Source organism: Sus scrofa, chromosome 7, assembly GCF_000003025.6.
Source record: "Sus scrofa isolate TJ Tabasco breed Duroc chromosome 7, Sscrofa11.1, whole genome shotgun sequence".
NCBI lineage: Eukaryota > Metazoa > Chordata > Mammalia > Artiodactyla > Suidae > Sus > Sus scrofa.
This window is the reverse complement of record NC_010449.5, coordinates 56,176,454-56,199,218: the sequence shown is the minus strand read 5'-3', so window position 1 is coordinate 56,199,218 and position 22,765 is coordinate 56,176,454. Positions and strand designations below refer to the sequence as shown.

Genomic DNA, 22,765 nt, shown 5'->3' with positions numbered 1-22,765 from the left:
TCTATCCAGAAAAGATTGACTCCAAAAGTTTTTCTGTGGGTTTTGAACTAGGCATCCTTTCTCACTTGAAGATTAATTTATTATAGCTGTATGATGACAGGTCATTTTTTTTTTCACCAAAGAAAACTGTGTTATCTCAATTTGTGCAAGATGATGTTAGCTGTAATGTGCTGCTCAGATTACTGTAAGGGACTGACTATTCCAGAAGTGATTTGAAGTGGGCTGGTATATAGAGAGGAGGAGGATTTTTATCTATAGGGATAGGCAAATCTTTGGGATGCTTGTAGGTCAATTCATGTTTTAAAAGTATCGTAAGACTTCTGCTTTTGGCCAAGATGAAGTAACAGGGACTGGATTTACCTCTTACTAGAAACATTTTAAATAGGGACACTATACATGAAGCAGTGGTGTTGAGGATACTGGACAACAGGAAAGAAAGGGTCATGATCCCTGAGAGATAGGAAACAGATGAGATGGGCCAATGATTGCCTCAGATTATTGCCTTGAGAGAGTTTCTAGGCTGTGGCCCCAGGGTGGGAGGTGAGCCCAGACTCAGCTTGGCAGACTCTGTGCGTTAAGATGAATCTGAGTCCAGAAACATCAATGTAGCTATAGTTCATTGAGTGGAGTACTGGAAAAGAGAGAGCCACACACAGAAAATTCAGAGATCTTCAGCTCAAGTATTGAGCTGAGTAGTAGTCAGCACATATATATTAGGATACATATATATATATATATATATATATATATATACACACACACACATGTGGTTAAGGAAAGAATCACCTGAAAGGATTAGAGGTACCCAGAACTAACTCAAGGCTGGCAGAAGTGCTTGTTCCCAATAATAAGACCAAAAATGATAATTAGTCATAGGGTATTAGGTTTAGTACACTGAAAAGTGGTATGCAGTAGTGGGGAATAATTAGTCCTAGATTGAACACAGCTCCATTCTTGCCTGACAAACCTTAAAAGTGAGAACTGAAAGAATCAAATTGTTTCCAAATAACCCACCTGCATTCCAGATAATACAAAAATAATACAAAAAATAATACCAAAAAATATATAAAAAATAATCCAAAAAAACCCAGTACCCAGTATGCAGAATTCACATTTCACATCCAGCCATCCTGTTTATTTAACATGAAAGTCAATCATTGTGATATACCACATTAATAGAATGAAAGATAAAAACATCATCATCATCACAGTAGATGCAGGGAAAGCATTTGAGAAGCTTAATATCCATGCATGATAAAAGCTCTCAACAAAATAGGTATTGAAAGATACTTCCTCAACACAGTAAAGGCCATTTAAGAAATTCCCAACATCATTATCAATGGGGAAAAACTGACTAAAACCCTATATAAACCAAGGATGCCCACTCTGACATGTTCTATTCAACATGGTACTGGAAGTACTAGCAAAAGCAATCATACAAAAAAAAAAAGGAAAGATAGAAAAGGCATCTCAATATGAAAGGAAGAAGTTAAATTATCTCTGCAGATGACATGGCCATATATGTAGAAAACTATAAACACTCATTAATAAACTGTTAGAATGAATAAATGAATTCAGTGAAGTTACAGAATACAAAGATCAGCACATAAAAATCAGTTGCATTTCTTGGAGTTCCCATTGTGGTTCAGTGGTTTACAAACCCAACTAGTATCTATGAGGCTGCAGGTTTGATCCCTGGCCTCACTCACCAGGTGGAGGATCTGGCATTGCAGTGAGCTGTGGTGTAGAATGCAGATGTGGCTTGGATCCTTTGTTGCTGTGGCTATGGTGCAGGCCAGCAACTGCAGCTCCAATTCAACCCCCGGCCTGGAAACTTCCATGTGGTGCAGCCGTGGCCCTAAAAAGCAGGAAAAATATGTATATTTATCAGTTGCATTTCTTTACATGAACAATGCTCTATCCAAAAAGGAGATCAAGAAAACAATCCTATTTTCAGTATCATCAGAATGAATAAAATACCTAGGAATAAATTTAACCAAGGAGGAGAAAGACCTGTACACTGAACACTGTAAAATTCCGATGTAATTTTTCACAAAAATAGAAAAAAAATCCTAAAATTTGTATGAAACCACAAAAGATTCTGTATAGCCAAAGCAATCTTGCAAAAGAAAAGGTAAGGTGGAGGCATCACACTTTCTACTTTCAAATTATGTTACAAAGCTATAGTAATCAAAACAGTTTGGTACTGGCATAAAAAGAGACACATAGATAATGGAACAGAATTGAGAGTCCAGAATAAACCCAATCATGTACAGTCACTGAATTTTTGACAGGGTTTCTAAGAATACACAAAGGATAGTCTCTTGAATAAATGGTGGTAGGAGAACTGGATAGCCACATAGAAAAAAAGGCAATTGGACCACTGTAGTACATCATACACAAATACCAACTTGGAATGAATTAAATACTTACATGTAGGACCTGAAACCATTAGACTCCTAGGAGAAAATACAGGGAAAAAGCTCCTTGGCATTGTTCCTTTTTGTATGACACCAAAAGTTTAGGCAACAAAAGCAAAAATAAACAAGAGGGACTATATCAAATTAAAAAGCTTTACAGAGTAAAGGAAGTGAGGATCAACAAAATTAGAATGCAGCCTAAGGAATGAGGGAAAATATTTGCAAACATAAATCTGGTAAGTGGTTAAAACCCAAAATAAATAAAGAACTCCTACAATTCAATAGCAAAAACCCAATCCACCCAATTTAAAAATGGACACCTCCAACGTGCTAAACCCATTCTTTCTTTGAGTTCTCAGGAAAATATATGTGGAATGCCTTTTTGCCCCTATAATTCTAGATAAATGAAGTATTAAAATAACTATAATGCAGTCAAACATAGGATTTTTAAGTGTAGGTTTTCTTATGAGTTAATCATAAGTTTTATTTTTTTAAACTTTAAGTTCAAATAATATTCCTCTCTCTTCTTACTGAGTGTTGTAGAACCAATTGCTTCTTAATACATAGCCCATGAAGGAGACAAAAAATTTTCCAGAGTTTTCAGAAATTAGTTTTTTCCTTTTTATATGTGACAAAAGAGAGGGGAGAAGCAACAGATCTGAATAGACACTTTTCTGAAGAAAATATGCAAATAGCCAAAAAGTATATGAAAGGTACTCACTATCACTAATCATCAGGGAAATGCAAATCAAAATATTACCTCAGGCCTATTAGTATGACTGTTATCAAAAAGATAAGTGTTGGTGAGGATGTTGGAGAAAAGGGAACCTTTGTACACTGTTGGTGAGAATGTAAATTAGTTCAGCCATTGTAGAAAACATTATGGAGTTTCCTAAAAAATTAAAAATAGATCTACCATGTAATCCTTCAATCCCTCTTGTGCATATATACCCAAAGGGAATGAAATAGTACCTCTTAGAGACAGCTGTGCTTCCATGTTTGTTGCAGCATTATATACAATAGCCAAGATATGAAAACAACCTGTGTCTGTCAGTGGATGAATGAATAAAGAAATGGTGGTGTATATATGCAATGGAATATTATTCAGCCTTTAAAAGGAGATTCTGCCATTTGCAGCCACATGGATGGACCTGGAGGATAGTGAGCTAAGTGAAATAAACCAGAAAGAAAAATAATGCATGGCCTCACTTATAGGGTGCGAAATATACAAAAAAAATCACATAGAAGCAGAAAGTAGAATAGTGGTTACCAGGGGTAAAGAGGTGGGGAAAGTGGGGATATGTTGGTCAAGGGTACAAAATCACAGTTATGTAGGATGAATAAATCATGATGTACAACATGAATATAGTTAATAATACTGTATTGTATACTGGGAATTTGTTAATGTATATATTTTGGATTATCCTACCACAAAAAAATAAAATTGAGTAGTAGAAATCACCCAAGCTTAACAGAAAACACTTTTTTTTTTCTCTTCAGAGAGCATTTTATTTTTGCCCAGGTTTAAGAATTCTCACTGATAGAAAATCAACACTTTTAGAAAATCTCCCGCATTGCCCATTCAGCTTCTGAATCTTGGCTTTTGTAGTCATATCAACATATTTCTCTCCCGTATGGACAGTCATTCCACCCATAACTGACAGATCAGTCTGAACTTCCAATTTCAATACTTGGCTTTTACCTAGGAAGCTCTACAGGACTGTTTTTCATTCAGTAAGAGTGGCTTCATCTAGGAGTTCTGCTGTGCTGCAGTGGGTTAACAGTCTGACTGCAGTGGCTCACCTTGCTGTAGAGGCTGCAGCTGTGGCATAGGTCACAGTTGCGGCTTGGATTCAGTCCCCGGCCTGGGAACCTCCATATGCCATGGGTGTGGCAGTGGGAGTGGGGGCAGCTTTATCTAAAGGAGATGCAGTGGTAACTGTGTAAAGTATTTCTCTACGGTGGACACTCGGCATGGTAGAAAAGGCAGAAATGACTCCAGGGTATTATTCAAGTGACCATTTTCAGCAAGCAAATCAGGTTGGACATGAAGGAAGAAAACTTCCCTTTTGCTGTCATGTCATTTAGGCTTTTCACTTTAACCGAGCACTTTACATAGAGATTTATAATAGAAGCAGCCATTTGGGCTTCCTTCAAGGTTTGTGCTACTCTCAACAGTTCTTTTTCTGCTTGCTACAGTTTATTCTGTTTAGATGCAACAGGATAGAGAAGTGGAATAGTGACCTTCAATACCACATATCTGAACAGGTAGCTTCACAAGCTTGGCAAACAGCCTGACCACAGATATACTGAAGCATCAGCTAGTTATGGTATATCTATAAAATGGGATACTCTTCATCTATGAAAAGGAACAAGTATTGATATATGCTATAACATGGATAAAGCTCCATTATGCTAAGTGATACCAGCCACAAAAGACCACAAATTGCATGCTTACATTTATATTAAGGTAGATGCTACAACATGGATGAACTTGAAGATACTATGCGAGTGGTTGCCTAGGGTTGAGTTTGGAATGGGAAGTGACTGCAAAAAATTAAACATAGAATTAGCATATGATCCAGCAATTCTACTCCTGTGTATACACACAAGATAATTCAAAGCAGGAGCTCAAATAGATGTTTTTACACCATTGTTCATAGAAGCATTATTCACAATAGCCAAAAGGTGGAGACCACCCAAATGTCCAATAAGGAATGCATTGATAAACCCCAAATGGTGCATACATACAATGAAATATTATTTAGCCTTAAAATGGAGTCAAATTCTGTTTCATCCTACACCATGGATGAATCTTTAAGACAATATGCTAAGTGAAATAAGCCAGACACAAAAGATAAGCATTGTATGACTCCTCTTATTTGAAATACTTAGAATAATCAATTTCATAGAGTCAGAAAGTAGAATGGTTGTTACCAGGGGCTGAGAGGGGCACTGGGAGTTATTATTTATTGAGTACAGAGTTTCAGTGTGCAGATGGATTGTGGTGGTGATTGCACAACAGTGTGGATATACTGTGTACGAGGCCCCTGTACACTCAAAAATGGTTAAAATTGTGAAGTATATTTCATAATAAAAAGCCAGAATGAAAGAGATGCCATTATTAAATGATACTTACCAGATAATTCATTTTAGTATGCTCAAAATTATCATTTAAGTTATCAAGAGATTGAAATGTATTCCTGTACTTTGTAATTGAGCAAAATCATGTATCTTAATGGTTTGGTGAGTTTGTTGATATTTGCTATATTTGTAATGATAATGTCTTGAATTGCATTCATTTGTAAAGTGCTTGATGGTAAAATAACTAGTGAAGAAATTCTCAGAGAACTGAAAATTTATTAACAATTACTTATTATTTAACTGGGAAGATTAACACAAATAAGGCCAAATCTGACAGGAAAAAATATGTGGGAATGGTTGACTGCCATTAATGTTTGAATGCATGAGTATCCATGCTTGTAATTTATCAACAGCATTTCTCCTCAAAAGGTTTGCCTTTTCATTTTTTTTTTCCAGAATGTTCATGGTATGGTAAAAAATCAGTTATTTTTTAGAAACCATATACACATTTTAAAAAACCAACAAATTGACCTATTTCTGTTTATAAAAACATGTTTGTAATAAAATAGGAACTACCTTGGGGGCTTTCCACACAGAGTTGTGCTGCTTTAATTGGGAAAAGTTTTGGAACTCAAGTATTAAATTGCTACTTTATTTTAATGGAGGGAAAGATGTTATGGCAAAGGTAAAGATCCAAATAAGATATTGGGCATAGCTCACAAAATTAGCTCATTAACCACTTACTTTTTCAAGGTCAGGTGGTCTTAGTCAAGCCATTACTTCAAGAAAAGCAAAAGTAATGCCTTTTACCATGTGTGACAAGATCTGCATCATGAAAATAAAGTTGATTGTGGAGACCAGGGGTTAGCTTATATATGTTATGCTTAGCTTATATATGTTATGAAAATCATAGCATGATGGTACCTTCTATTTTAAAATTTATCTATGCCCTACCTTCACCAGGAAACTCCCTTTGCCACAACACCATAAAGCTTTATTCAGTTTATCACTACCTTCTGGTAGGTTTGTTTGTGTTACTTTGTGTGCCTCTGGAATGTAAACCTCCCTAGGCAAACTTTCCAATTTATTCATTAAGTAAACCTACAGCTAAAGTCCTAGCATACATCTAGATTGTGATTATGTATCATCCCTATAGCAGTAATGCCCTAGTTCTGAAAGTACAGCTCTTCAAATGAAAAGAAAGCAGTGTAACTATGTAATCACGAACATTAGGCGTGTCTATAGGTTCTAGGCACTCTGGTTGATATTTCCTATATAGTAACTCTTACAAGTCTTAACACCTGTTGTGGGGAAGGTGGTATAATTCTCACTCTACAGAAAAGATCAAGACCACACATCAAACAGTGGTAGGACAAAGGTTTAAACTCTGGGAAAATTATTTCCCAAACCCAGGTTTTTCATACTACACTTATACTTCCACAAATATGGGTGACAGCCTCAGGGCTCACTGGCTATGGAGGGAACTGTCCCTACAGTAAATAGCCCTAGCTAGCCACAGGGGGGGCGGTTTGGGTCCTTGTTTTTATTTTGCTTTGTTTTGGCTACTTTTTTTTTCCTTTTTTGCCATCAGCTATTAATTTTTAATGCTGATGGAGTGACTTACTCTAGCAATCTTTTTACCCTTACTCTTTTCTCTATCATTTGTAGTATCTTTTTTTTTTTTTTCCAGGGCTGCATATGTGGCATATCAAAGTTCCCAGGCCTAGGCGTGAAATTGGAGCTGCAGCTGCCAGCCTACATACAGCCACTGCAACTCAGGATCCAAGCCACATCTGTGACCTACACCACAGTTCATAGCAATGCCAGATCCTTAACCCACTAAGCGAGGCCGGGGATCAAACCCGCATCCTCATGGATACCAGTCAGATTCGTAACCGCTGAGTCATGACGGTAATTCCCATTTGCAGTATCTTTTTTTTTTTTTTTTTGTCTTTTTAGGGTTGCACCCACGGCATATGAAGGTTCCCCAGGCTAGGGGTCTAATCGGAGCTGTAGCTGCCGGCCTACACCACAGCTTACAGCAACGCCAGATCCTTAACCCACTGAGTGAGGCCAGGGATCGAACCCGCAACCTCATGGTTCCTAGTTGGATTCATTTCCACTGTGCCAAGATGGGAACTCCTGCAGTATTTTTTTTAAAAAAATCACCAGGCTTGTTAGAACTTCAGGTAACAAAAGAGGCAGTGAGGAGAGACAGGGACAGTCATTCCTGTGAGAACAGAGTGGAGGTGCTGACACAACTCTTTTGTGTTCCAGGGAGTGTTGTGCAGCTAATTTGGATGGTCTAGGCTAGTTCACCTCAACTCTTCACATCACAGAAGGGGTGGATGTGCATGTGTGAATAAAAATAAAGATGTGTTGGCAGGTGTGCGTATAAAGAAAAATTGATAGAGAAAACATCTTCATTCTTATTTCCCATAGGTCATGCAGAACATTGAAGAAATACCATAGTGAACTCAAAATCGTTGCTTCTTTGTTACAAAGGCAGAAAATGAAGCACCATACGGTAAAAGAATCAAATGAGTTAATCCTTCTTTGTCCTCTAAATAAAAGACTGAAAGTTATTATAACCTGAGACAGCCTGTCCTGCAAGGGATGTGTGTTTCTGTAACGTATATTTTTAGTTCATCTGCAGCTGGTAAATAGGGGAGTAATATCAATCCTGTGTGAAAGTTGCATTGGTTCAAACACGTTTTTTTTTTTCCCAGTAAGCTAATCTGTTGATGCAACCAATGACAAACTTTCTCACAATAACAAGAAACTCTTAGCAATATAGTAAGACTCTAGAAAAAAGATGAAAATCCCAGCTGGCTTAGCGGCTTTCACTGTGTTAAGCTGTCGGGGGAAGCTGCAAGTACAGGTAAACTATGAAAACATTTCACCTGGTGATTTGGAAAAAAAAAAAAAAAAAGCATTGATTGATGAAGGCAGCTATATTTAGATCATATTTTTTATGAAAATGGCTTCTATTAGAAGCAGTTCATTTTAAGGATCTATACCTGAAAGGATGAAATACAAGCCTAAAAGTTTAAGGCTCCAAGTGATGGACTTATTCTCAGTGCAGATACTAGTGGATAGTTAGAATTGTTTTTGTTATTGCTCAGATTACAAAATTCCAAACCTATTTTCCTCCGAAGGCTTTTAATTTTAGGCATGATTTTTGCAAAATGCAAGGTTCTCATTAAGAGCAATATAAAGAATTCATTCGGCTGGAAGAGTTTCTCCAGTTTTTCCCACTGTGTAGTTACCCTGAAACATAATGGAAAGCAACTTTCAGGATGTATGGAGTTGTGCAGTGGCTTGGACAGTGGCAGTTCTGAACACCAAACGTGTAAGGCTAGTAAGTAGCTGAGGCAGAGGGGCAAGCACTGGCCAGATGTAACAGCCCACCTGTGAACCACTTCCCCTTCAAGCCCATTTCTGTACATCCTGGCCAACGCTTGTTTATTTTTTTAAATAGCCACTCTAATGGGTGTGAAGTGGTATCTCATTGTGCCTTTGATTTGCATTTCTCTAATACCTGACTATTTAAGTCCTTTGCCTATTTTGAATTGGATTGTCTTTTGTTGTTGCATTTTAGTTCTTCATGTAACCTGGTTATTAATCCCTCCGTTGGTACACACTCATCTTTCACAACATTCTAGCTCTGGGTGGACCCTATGAACTGACTCTCTCACTAGCACCATTGATTCATTCATTCACTCACCATTCACTTATAATTAATACAGATGAACTTGAGGCACTAGAGTATACAAAATGAAAAGCCCTCATGGAATTTTTTAAGCGGACTTTATTTTTGGACAAGTTTGAGATATATAGAAAGGTTGAGAAGCTAGTACAGAGAATTCCCATATACTACCCTCTCCCACACAGCTTCCCCTGTTGTGAAACATCTATGTAAAATGCACTAGTGCACTACATTTGTTTACATAAATGAAACAGTATTGATACATTAACAGAAGTCCATAGTTTACATTAAGGCTCTTCTCTTTGTTACAGTTTGATAGACTTTGACAAATGCATAATTTCAGGAGTCCACCACTACAATATCACTGATTGATTTCACTACCCTAAAAATCTCCTACGCTCCATCTACTCACCCTTCCCAATCCCACGGTGTCAGCCACTGATCCCTTTACTCTTTATAGTTTTGCTTTTTCTCAAATGTCATATAGCTGGAATCATACAGTATGTAACCTTTTCATATTGGCCTCTTTCACTTAGCCATATACAAATTAAACTTCCTCTGTGTCTTGTGGCTTGATAGCCCTTTTGTAAAAATTGCTAGGCCATTTTTTTTGGTGGTGGTTTAAAAGTTTTATTGTGTAAAAACACACAGGATTTACATTTTTACCATTTTTAAGTATACCATTCAGTGGCATTAAGTATGTTCACATTGGTAGAACCATTACCACTATCCATCTCCATAACTTCCCCATCATCCCCTGCTGAACACTGTACCCATTAAACAACTCCCCATTCCCTCCTTCCCTCAGATGCCAATAGCCAACATCAGCTTTATCTCTAAGTATATGAATATTCTGAATATAAGTAGAATCATATATTTGACCTTTTGTACCTGGCTTATTTCACTTATGTCTTCAGGGTTCACTGGCAGTATTTTATGTACCTAAATTTCATTCCTTTTTATGACTGAATAATATTCCATTGTACATATCTACCATATTTTGCCTATCCATCTTTCACTAAACATGAGTCATTTCACCTTTTGGCTGTTGTAAATAATGCTCCTATAATCACAGATGTGCAAATATCTGTTCAAGTTCCTGTTTTCTTTTCTTTTGTATAAATACCCACAAGTGGAACTGCTGGATCAAATGCTAATTCTGTATTTAATTTTTTGAGGAATTGCCATACTGTTTTATATAGCAGCTACGCCACTTTATATTCCCAGCAGGAGTACACAAGTTTCAATTTCTTCACATCCTTGTCAACACTTTCTTTTTATAGTAATAGCTACCCTAATAGATATGAAATGGTATTACATCTTGATTTTGATGTGCATTTCCCTAATGACTAGTAATGTTGAGCATCTTTTCATGTCCTATTGGCTATCTGTATGTTCTTTGGATACCTATTTAATATTCAAGTCCTTTGCCCAGTTTTGAATTGGGTTGTCTTTAGTTCCTGTTGTTGCATTTTAGGAGTTTTTAATATATATTAATCCCTCATCAGATATGTGATGTGCAAATATTTTCACTCATTCTGTGGTATGCTTTTTTCACTCTGTTGATAGCGTCCTTTGATACATAAATGTTGTAATTTTTGATTAAGTCCAGTTTGTTTTTTCTTTTGATGCCTTGAATTTTGTGTCATATCCAAAAAAATCACTGCCAAATCCAATGTCCTGAAAATTTCCCCATTTTCTTCTAAGAGTAGAGTTTTTAAGTCTTACATTTGCCTTCGATCCATTAATTTTTGTATATGGTGTTTGGGAATAGACCAACTTCATTATTTTGCATGTGGATATCCAGTTTTCCCAACACCATTTATTGCAAACACTATCCTTTTCCCATTAAATGGCCTTAGCATACTTCCCCCAAATCATTTAACCATTTATGTGAGGATTTCTGGATTCTCTATTCTATGCCTCTGATCTCTATGTCTGTCTGTATTCAGTACCACACTGTTTTGATTATTGTAGCTTTGCAGTAAAGTTTGAAATCAGGAAGTATGAACCTTCCAACTTTGAAGATTGCTTTGGTTAAAGTTCACATTCTGCTGAACTTTATGAAGTATTTTTCTATTTCTATAAAATATGTCATTGAAATTTTGAAGAGGATTACATTGAATCTGGAGATCACTTTGGGTAGTATTGACATCATACAGATATTGTTTTCCAGTCCATGAACATGAGATATGTTTATTGGTGTCATCTTTAACATCATTCAGCAATGTTTGTAGTTTTCAGTGTACAAATCTTTTGCTTTATTCATTAATACCTATGTATATTATTGTTTTTAATGATATTATAAAGGGACTTATTTTAATTTCTTTCCTGGATTGTTCATGTTAGTATATAGAAAGGCAACCAATTTTATATGTTGCTTCTGTATCCTTTGCTGAATTTGTTCCTTAGTTCAAACAAAATTTGTGTGTGTGGGGGGCATTAGTGTAGGATAGCATGCATTCTGCAGAAATGATTTTACTTTTTCTTTTCCAATTTCAGTCTTTTTCTTGACTAATCGCTCTGCCTTGAATGCCATGTTGAATAGCAGTAGCAAAGCTGCATCCTTGTGTTGTTCCTGATGTTAAGAGGAAAAGCTTTCATTCCTCCAGTGATTATGATGTTAGCTTTAAGATTTTATTTATTTATTTATTTTCCTTTTTAGAACTGCACCTGAGGCATATGGAAGTTCCCAGGCTAGGGGTTGAATCAGAGCTGCAGCTGCCAGCCTTTGCCACAGCCATGGCAACATTGGGTCCATGGCACATCTGTGACCTACGCTGAAGCTTGTGGCAACACTAGATCCTTAGCTCATTAAGCAAGACCAGGGATTGAACCCACATCCTCATGGATACTAGTCAGCTTCGTAACCTGCTGAGCCACAACGGGAACTCCCACTGTAAAATTTTCATATGTGGCCTTGATTATTTTGAGGTAGTTTCCCTCAATTCCTAATGTGTTGAGTTTTTTAAATTTTAATCAAAAAGGCTGAATTTTGTCAAATGCTTTTTCGGCATCAACTGATGTGAGCCATGTGGGATTTTCCTTCATTCTGCTATTGTAATGTATTATTACATTGATTGATTTTTATCTGTTGAATCATCTTTTCGTTGCAACAGTAAATCTACTTGTTCAAAATGTATAAAAGTTTTAATGTGTTCTTGAATTCAGTTTGCTAATACTTTCTGTATCAATATTCATCAGGGATATTGGTCTTTAGCTTCCTTTTTTATTCCCGCACCTCCAACACATGGAGATTCCTGGGCCAGGGATTGAATTCAAGCTACAGCTGTGACCACAGTGGATCCTTTACCCACTGCACTGGGTCAGGGATTGAACTGACACCTCAGCAGTGACCCAAGCTGCTGCAGAGACAATGCTGGATCCTTAACCTGCTATACCACAGCAGGAACTCCAAGCTTTCTTTTCTCATGTAGTCATTGGCTGGCTTTGGTATCAGGGTAATACCAGCCTTATACAGTGGATTAGGAAGTGTTTCCTCTTGTTGAATATTTTTTTGAAAAGTCTGAGAACTCATGTTATTTTTTCTTTAAACATTTGGTAAAATAAAATAAAGCCAGAGGTTGCAGGGGTTTTGTGGACTTTTTGGTTGCTGATTCAGTCTCCTTCCTAGCTATATAGGTCTATGTAGATTTTTTTTTTTTTTTTTTTTGTCTTTTTGCTATTTCTTGGGCTGCTCCCGCGGCATATGGAGGTTCCCAGGCTAGGGGTCGAATCGGAGCTGTAGCTGCCAGCCTACGCCAGAGCCACAGCAACGCGGGATCCGAGCTGCGTCTGCAACCTACACCACAGCTCACGGCAACGCCGGATCGTTAACCCACTGAGCAAGGGCAGGGACCGAACCCTCAACCTCATGGTTCCTAGTCGGATTCGTTAACCACTGCGCCACGACGGGAACTCCAATGTAGATTTTTTATTTCTTCAAGAATCAGTCTTGGTAGGGTTGTTTTTGTATTTTTAGAAATACATCCATTTCATCTAGGTTATCCAACTTGTGTACAACTGCTCATAGTCCTCTTTATTTCTATGGAATTTTTAGTAAAGCCCCTTTTATTTCTGTTTTTGTCTTCTTTTATTACTGATCTAAAGGTTTGTCCACTTTGTTAACATTTTCAAAGAACTAGCTTTGGGTTCAAAGTTTTCCATTGATTTTCTATTCTGTATTTTTCTTAGTTTTAATCTTCCTCCTACTACCTTTGGATTTAGTCCATTCTTTTTCTAGTTAAAGTTAGAATGTTTTCAGATTCTTTTTTTTTTTATAGCTGTGGCTGGACCTACAGCATATGGATGTTCCCAGAGCCATTGCAGAGACAATCACAAGTAGTATACTATGGGCCACAGGGGAAGTCTAGATTTTGGTTTTTGTTTTTTGTTTTTTGAAGGCAAGGACTTAAGCTTGAAGTTTCCCTCTTAGTACAGCTTCTTCTGCATCCCATACGTTTTATATGTGATGTTTTGCTTAATATATTTTGAGGATCTGTTATTAGATGTGTATGTTTCCAACCGTTACCTCTTTCTTATATAAAATCTTTTAACATAAAATGTCCTTTTCTGTCTCTCTATATCCAAAGAAGTTATGTCTATTTGTCCAATTATTATATACTACTCTCTTTTTAATTATTATTTGCATGCAATATATTTATTCATCCTTTTACTTTTAACCTATTTGGAACTGTAGTCAGTCTCTTGGAGATTGTTATGATTGTTTATTAAAAATCAATTTCAGGGGGATTTCCCCTCATGGCACAGCAGAAACGAATCCCACCAGGAACTATGAGGTTGTGGGTTCAATCCCTAGCCTCACCCACTGGGTTAAGGATCTGGCATTGCTGTGAGCTGTGGTGTAGGTCAAGACACAGCTTGGATCCCGAGTTGCTGTGGCTGTGGTGTAGGCCAGCAGCTATAGCTCCAATTCGACCCCTAGCCTGGTAACCCCCATATGCCACAGGTGCGGCCCTAGAAAGACCAAAAAAAAAAAAAAATCAGTTTCACCAATGTTTATCTTTTGATTGAAGTTGAAGCCACTTACATTTAAAGTAATTGTTGATGAGGAAGGAGGGACTTATGTCATTTTGCTGTTTCTTTTCCATATGCTTTACAGCTTTTTGCCTTCCATTTTCTGTGTTAGTGTCTTTGTGTTTTGATTTTTTTTGTTTGTTTTCTTAGGTCTGCATCTGTGACATATGAAGTTCCCAGGCTAGTGGTCAACTTGGAGCTGCAGCTGCTGGCCTGTGCCGCAGCCACAGCCACATGGGATCCCAACCTCATCTGTGACCTACACTGCAGCTCTTGACAACGCCCATCCTTAACCCACTGAGCGAGGGCAGGGATCGAGTTTGAATTCTCATGGACACTAGTCAGGTTTGTAACCTGCAGACCCACAGTGGGAACTCCCTAACAGTTTTATCGGTCTCCTTCAACTTTTGTCTGGCTATGTTTCTCCCTCATTCCTGAATCACAGTTTTGCCAGATAGAAGTTTTAGGTGACAGTTTTTATTTTAGTACTTTGCTATCTCAAACCACTGCTTTTTGGCCTCCATGGTACCTGATGAGAAATCTGATAATCATAATGAAGATTCTTTTATGTGATGAGTCTCTTTATTCTTGCTGCTTTCAAGATACTTTCTCTTTGGCTAGTTTAATTATACAGATCTTCCTTGACTTACAGTAGGGTTACATCTCAATAAACCCATGATAAATTCAAATAGATTGAAAATGCATTTAATATACCTGACCTACTGAACACCATAGCTTAGCCTATCCTATCTGAAATGTGCTCCAATTATATTAGCCTGTATTTGGGCAAAATCATTTACTATCAAAGCCTATTTTAAAGTCATGTAATTCACTGAATACTGTACTGAAAAACAGAATGATAGTATGGGATAGAATGGGTTTAAGTGTATCAGATGTTTATCCTCATGACCACACAGCTGACTGGGAGCTGCAGCTCACCACTACTGCCATGCATCACAAGTTAGCTCCCTCTTTTTTTTGTTTTTTGTTTGTTTTTTTGCTTTTTAGAGCTGCACCTGTGGCATACGAAGGTATGGAACGTCTCAGGCTAGTGGCCAAATTGGAGCTGCAGCTGCCAGCCTACACAACTTGAGATCCGAGCTGTATCTGCAGCCTACATCACAGCTCACAGCAATGCCAGATTCTTAACCTACTGAGTGAGGGCAGGGATCAAACCCACATCCTCATGGATACTAGTCAAGTTCGTTACCAGACTGAGTGAGGGCAGGGATCAAACCCACATCCTCATGGATACTTGTCAAGTTAGTTACCAGAGTCAGGTTCGTTACCGCCGAGCCACAGTGGGAAATCCCAAAAGTGTATATTTTATTGCACATTGCTAGCCTGGGAAAAGATCAAAATTCAAAACTTGAAATGTGCTTTCTACCAAATGGACATCACCATGTCCTAGTGTAAAGTTGAAAACTTCAAGTCAAATCCTCCCAAGTTGAGGACTGTCGGTAATGTATCTTGGAGTCTCTTTGGACTTTACCATACTTAAGAGTTTGTTGAGCTTCTTGATGTGAACATCCACGTCTTACATCAAACCTGGCAAGTTTTTTGTCAGTACTTCTTCAAATAATCTTCATATAGCTTTCTCTTTTCCTTCTGGAACTTCCATAACACATTTCTTGTTCCATTTGATGGTGTCTTACAAATCCCTTAGATTGTTTATTTTCAGTGCCACTTCTTGTCTTTACAGCTTAGCTGGGTGTAAGGGCACTCCTATAGTACTTAGCTAGGATTCCTTCTATCCTAGGATCAGAAGATGAAAGCTTCAGGTCTTAAATCTTTCCTGAGCAGTTTTGCCTGTGCATGCATGTGGCATTCTTTATCTTCCCCTGTGTACAGCTGCTTTTGAATGTCCATTTTCTCAAAAATCTCACTGCAGCATATCCTTTGGGCCTTATTAGCCTGTTTTGTCTCTATCCATAAACTTTTGCTCCGGGCGCCTGTGATACTGTAGTCATCTTGCAGTTTTTACAAGCAGTGCCCACTTTTTCTTGCCCAATTTCCAAGTTACGCAAAATGATGATGAGCACCTTTGAGCCCAGACAGATTAGAAAAGACAAACAATAATTTGCAAATAAAGTCTGTTCTTCCTTCTCTGGTTTGAGGGAAGGAGCTGGGAACCAGGCTTCTGCCATTTTAAGAATAAAACCACCACTGCGCAAGGCAGGGCAGGGTGAGTAAAAAGTCACAAAACTTTCCTACCAATCTGATGATGTGTGTTGTTCACTGAGCACTGTCTTGCTTGCTGTAAACCTCTGACTGTTTCCCAGAGCTCCAACAAAGTTGCTTCATACAGTTGCTACTTTTTTCCCCCCTCCCTAGGGTTTCTGTGGAGAAACAAAAGCTTAGAGTATCATAGTTCACCATTTTGCTGGTATCACTCAGGTCAATTGTGCTTATACCTACCTGCAATTTCAGTGTCCTGACTACCTAGGCTTTAGATACATGCATAGCAACTGAATTTTGGTTAGGCTTGGAAGCACTGTGTAAATGTTAAGAAAATGGTCTCAAAATTTTCTTTGTTCTGATCATTCGCATTTAAAATTAATGAATATATATTCTTTCCAAATTCCTTGTGATTATCTTGCCTTTTTTGCTGGCTGTGATGATGACCATCACTAGAGAACAGTAACTTTTATAGATACTGTTTATGAAACGAAATGCTCCATATACTCTTAGTACCAAAACATTCAATGAAGTTTACTGGCTTCTGCCAATGTTTTCTACAAGTAGCATATATTCTTCTATCCTGTCCCCACTGTGGCATAGGGCAGATATGAAATAAAAACATGTCTTGCAAGTATTTCACTATTTTTCTCTACATGGCATGAATATTAAAATAACTTTCTGGTAAAATTCCTTATGTAGTATAGGTATTAGTTCATTTAACAAGGATGTTATTACTAATGTTTACTATGTTTTGAAATCTTAGGATTCATTAATTCATGAATGTTATTAACTCATACTGTTTCTACAAATGAAAACCATGTCAGTTACTTAAAATATCAATTTCAAGTGAAAAGGATGTAGAGTCTTCTGTTTCCATTAAAACTGAATTTATGATGATGTGCCTAGTCTAATATGGGTTAGACTGGGCACAAAATGACAAAAGTAGATTTTTTTCTCAAAAATTTCTGCAGAATGCATAGGAAATTCTGATTTATAAAAGTTTATTTTACATTCTTTGCATGTTCATTGTGTTAAATTTACAGTATAAATTAGTGGCAAAACTTTTGCTATCTGGCATCTCTTACTAAGTTGAAAAATTGGTATATTTATCAATGCTCCAAGTTTAAACAAAGTTGAGAAAATAGTGACATGGCCCTTCATCAGTCTAGGTCACAGGTTATTAATTACATCAACCTGTAGGGTGTCTGTTCTGAGGTCCTACTCCCCAGCTTCCCTCCTCTTCCTTACATTGCTAATTGTTTTTTCAAGGAGTTTATTCCTTGAAGCAGACTTTAACCAGGAAAACTGTAGCTGCTTTGAAAGCACATAAAGGAAATAAATATTTTTAAACATCTTGATTAAATAAAGTATCCTATCAGTCGTATCACTTGACAGGAGGCAGTTCAGACACTAAGGGTACATCTTTATTTTTTGTGCTCATGTCAATTTTTTCTACATGATCATTTTTCAGTTTCATAAATGACTAAAACAGTTACCATTCCTAGGAATTTAGTATTTTTCTAGGTGAAACAGTAATTTTTCCTTTGATGCTTTAAGACAAGCCTTTCAAAACTGTAATAAATTATTTTTAACTTTGGTTAAATTACCGTACTCCTTCCATGGACTGTGAAGGCCTAGGGGAGGCACGAGTAGTAACTGACTGGTTCTCAGTACTACTCCTTCTAGTGGGTCAACTTCTCCCCTTCCTATTCTGCACCAAAGTTACAATTTTGTGGCCAAATGAATTTATTGTTCATAACAAGCTCCAAAGTCTCAGCCATGAAAAGGAGCCCTATATTAACTCCAAATATTATATGAAATGACCCTGTAGCTGACTCTCCATTGAAAAGTAACAAAACATTTTATATGAGTATTAATTTGAAAAAAAGAATTATTTCAACTCTGAGGCTCATTTTGTTCATATTTCTAGGTTTCAACATCCTCTTCCCTCTACAGTTCAACCAAATCTGGTTAATATCGAGGACAAAGAAAATTTACAAAGCATTTTCCTTACATGCTATATAAGCATAACCAAGGACTGAAATTTTGAGGTATTAGCTACTTGATAATGGGTATGAATGTCAAATAATAGAGGAGTTAATAGCTAAATTAAAATGACTAAATATTAATATTCAAAGATTAAAAGTTCTGTGACACAGTTTTCTTTGGGCTTTCTTTAGTGACTAAGATTGAGAATAACCATAAATTAAGGAAACTTTTAAGTATTTTTATCATTTATATAACAGGAAGAAAAAATACTTTGGAGCAAAAATGGGCTTTAAAAAAGGATTAAAAAGAAAAGCAGCAGTGTTAATATATTTGATTTCACTTACTTTGCAAGCTTTCTACTGTCCCATTAGAATCACTGTTACCAAGTGCCACACCCTCCGTCCTGCTGTGTTAGATAGAATGTGCCGACACAGACATCCTGTTACAAAGACCTGGGAAAAGCAAGTGGCTTAGGCAAGACTGATGTTAACTTCTGTCTCGTAAAACAGTCCAAGTTAGTTAGGGCAGCACTTCAACAGGACTATGTGGTGACCAGGATCCTTCTGTGTGGTTCTTCCAGATACAGCATTGCTTCTTCTTAGCGTCTGAGATGGCTCACTGTCACATCCACTTCTAGGCAACAGGATCCAAAAAGGGCAGGAAAACAGTCACACCGTATTCTAATGGACCCAGTATCGCTGCCCTAACATTTCACTGACCAGGACAGTCATACGTGCAATGGAGACCAGGAAATGCAGCTGTCTTTAGTGTGGTGTGCAGGTGACTAGCACCATTTGATTTTTCAATCAAAGGCTTTCTAACTATGTAAAAAGGAAAGAATGGATATTGGGGGAAAATGGGTATTCTCTGCACTTATTTTATTTCAGTATTTGCATATATAGAAATTTTTACTAGAATTATGCCAGCTCTTGCTGGCTGACAAATACCATTATTCTGGGTTTGCTTTTCTGAAGGATCAGTTTACATCATTCACTCACCCAAAGCAATGACGTACAGAACTATCTGAATGAGTTTCCAAGGTCTGTTTTATCGGTATAAAACCAAAATAAGATGATGTAATTGGGTGATCTGCCAATTAGCGACATCAGACTAGGTTAAATTTTCCCTTGCAATTTCTTTAGTGAGGGAAAAGGAAAAAATGTTGTCCTTATAATGTAATAAAATACTGATTAGTTAGTCTTGGCAGTTTATCTGTCTAAGCTACTTTAATTTAGCATACGAAAACAAAAATAGTTCTTTAATATTTATCAAATATGTAAAAAGTCAGCCATAATTTTGTTACAGCTTCTGAAAAAAAATGATATAATTGTAAAACAGAGAAAGATTTGTCAAGCCCTCTGTATGTTTCCTCCTTTACTAAGGGAGAAAAACATCTTCGTGATTCTGCCGAAAGATCACCTAACGTTGCAGAGGTAGTCATGGAATGTCTTGAATCTCCTTCCTGTTGATGAACCCTCTTTCTGTCCACCTGTGCAGAAGACCGTACAGTCCTGCTGCACAGCAGCTACACTCCACAGTCTGGTGCAACAGAGCCATAACTGGTTTGCTTGTGCCTGATGCAAAAGCTCTCAACTCACGGTCTGCATTACCTTATGTACGAAGTTGTCCATCTAATATTTTAAAAACTACCAAGTGGTCTTTAGAGTGTCAAAGCTACAAAACAGATGCATATAATTTTTTTTTTTTTTTTTTGTATGAAGTACACATACACCAAGTTTCCATTGTCTAGAAAAAGCAGAAGCCGGAAGTTATATATTGTGAAAGCCACTGTAGAAGTAGCTTTATTTAGATGACCCAAGATGAATGAGAGCCATTATTGTTGTGTAGCTGTGAAAGAGGTCATCGTCCTTTACCTTGTTACACTTCTTCAGTATAAAGTTTCCAGTGACTATGCGATCACATCCAATTTCTCCATTTCCAAAGAAGCCAAATAAAGGAACCCTAGGAAAAAACTTTCTAAATGCATCAGCCTCCACATTCCCCTTGGCTCTGTAGTATTGAAAGCCCCTACCAACACACGCAAACATGAAGCCAATGGTGTTCTGCTCTGGAATGTTGGCTGCTTTGAGCCGCTGCATCGCAGCCTCAGCAGTCTTCTCGTCATTGACATCCTCGTTGAGAAGCACTGTGGCACTCTGGATTCGGTGTCCACTAAATGACAGTCCCACCACACCAGTGGCATCAATATCCAGAGGGTTCCTAGAAAATTAAATTAGCACAATTAAAATTCACAGTATAAAAGAAAAGTCCTCCTGATTGACTGGTTGGCAGGTGCTGCCTTAGTCTACAGTTAGTCTGAGGCTTTCCCTCCCACGTCAGATGAATGTAATAAGGTTTTTTTAAAATTAAACTATTGAGGGAGTTCTCGTCGTGGCTCATCGGGTTAAAAACCCAACTAGTATCCATGAGGACATGGATTCGATCCCTAGCCTCGCTCAGTGGGTTAAGGATCCGGCATTGCCATGAGCTGTGGTGGGGGTCACAGATGCAGCTCAGATCCCGTGTTGCTATGGCGGTGATGTAGGCCAGCAGCTGCAGCTCCAACAGACGCCCAGCCTGGGAACCCCTGTATGCTGCAGGTGCGGCCCTAAAAAGCAAAAAATAAATATTAAACTACTGAAATGAATACATTAAAAGAATGCAGAAGGCAGACCTATGGAGAAGTCAACAACAGTTTCTTCAGTCACAGCTATAAAGGGGCAAATGCATCTCTGGAGACTTCTAAAATCCAATGAGTTTTAGAAGGGTACACAGTATCCTTACCTTTCTCACCTTCTTAAAAAGTAATCTTACAATTCATATATACAATGAAATCTATTAAAGCTTTTGGTGTTATTTACATCTTTGGAACTTTTACTCCCCTACCTCAGGTGTCAAGTTCTAAAAGAGAGATATTAAATATTAAATCATGGAGGACAATTTTATGAAGAACCCGTAACTCCAGAAGTTTTAACTCTATGTTATCTGGTCCATAAAAAGAGATTCGAGGACGTTCCCATCATGGCTCAGCAGGTTAAAAACCTGACTAGGATCCACGAGGTTGTGAGTTTGATACCTGGCCTCGCACAGTGGGTGAAGGATCCGGTGTTGCTGTGAGCTGTGGTGTAGGTCGCAGACTTGGCTCAGATCCTGCATTGCTGTGGCTGTGGTGCAGGCTGGCAGCTGCAGCTCTTTCCATACTTAGCCTGGGAACCTCCATATGCCACAGGTGCAGCCCTAAACAGCAAAAAAAAAAAAAAAGAAAGAAAGAAAAGAAATAGATTTCATTGCTGTCTTTATTGCTTTGAGCTAAGAATTTGAAGGTAAAATCATAATTTTCTTTTTGTTTATATTTGCCTTTTTTTAAATAAAATATTTTTTGCTTACTAAAAAACTGTAAAGTATCAATAAAGTTATACATAATATGATGATCACCCATATTGGGGGAAAACCAAGTAAGTACCACACATTTCTATCAGGTTTACCAATATCTGAGTCTCTGAAATAGGCAAGATTCACTGAGTTAATGAGAAATTAAGATTTAAAAAAGTTTAAGTACTAAGTGACTTAAGGCTAACTAGTGGCAAACCCAGTTTCTGAGGAGCAGAATCCATCCTCTGGAGTCCTCTGCTACTCCTTTATCACATGTCCTCTTTGGTATACAACTGCAACACATGTCACCAGGCTCCTGCCTAGAAGCATTATTTACCTGTTTTGGTGGAGAGGGGGTTGCATGTCTGAACACCATGAAAATGGAGCCCTGACTTACTCAATGGCTTCCCTTACTCGCTGACACAGTGTAAAGACCACATGAAAAGTAATGTGTCATGTAAGAGGTCATGGTTTTCGAGGATATATTTCCCATATTAGGTATAAAGAGTAGATTATATACAGACGGCCATGCTAACAGCCTAGCACGTCAGATGTCACAGTCTGCGTGAAGTCTGTACCAGCATTTCAAAGGTAAACTGTATGTTAAATCACTACTGCCCTACCTGTATGTAATTTAAAAGTAAAAGCAAAGACAATAAGGAAAATGAGGACAATAGGAAAATTGGGCAGAAGAGGAAATAACCCACAATTACAGGTCTATTTAAGCATGAAATCCGAGGTTGGAATGCAGTACACTTGGCTTTGCTCCCTTCTTCCTCGGGTTTCAGGAACGCCACTCAGCTCTCTGCTTTCCCTGACCTATCACTGTCGACTACCAGGTGGGAGATTATGCCCCAGATGATTTAAGTTGCTCTTAAAGACACTGACCTTTAAGAGTGTCTCCACATCATCAGTCTAGGATCCAAATACTAAACACAAATATAGACAGAAACGAATACTAGTGTTTGCAGGA

At 37.7% G+C, this 22,765-nt stretch overlaps 2 protein-coding genes across 4 annotated transcripts in view; one reads left to right on the top strand and one right to left on the bottom strand.

The window, feature by feature from the left end:
• The window catches only part of NRG4 (neuregulin 4), a 131,696-nt gene extending 112,190 nt beyond the window's left edge, over positions 1-19,506 (top strand). The window contains exons 7-8 of one of the 3 annotated variants that reach the window (XR_002345816.1): positions 7,947-8,031; positions 19,001-19,506. Coding sequence is in view for 2 of the 3 variants with exons in the window: in XM_021099011.1 (XP_020954670.1) it covers positions 19,001-19,029 (29 nt within the window). In the remaining variant the exon portion in view is untranslated. Of the gene's footprint in view, positions 1-7,946; positions 8,101-19,000 lie in introns of those variants that run through there. The other 2 variants (XM_021099011.1, XM_005656275.3) reach the window with 2 other exon arrangements.
• FBXO22 (F-box protein 22) overlaps positions 9,298-22,765 on the bottom strand; it is a 43,048-nt gene continuing 29,580 nt past the window's right edge. The window contains exon 7 of the mRNA XM_021099008.1: positions 9,298-20,640. Within this exon, the coding sequence (XP_020954667.1) occupies positions 20,223-20,640 (418 nt within the window). The 3' untranslated portion in view covers positions 9,298-20,222. The remainder of the gene's footprint in view (positions 20,641-22,765) is intronic.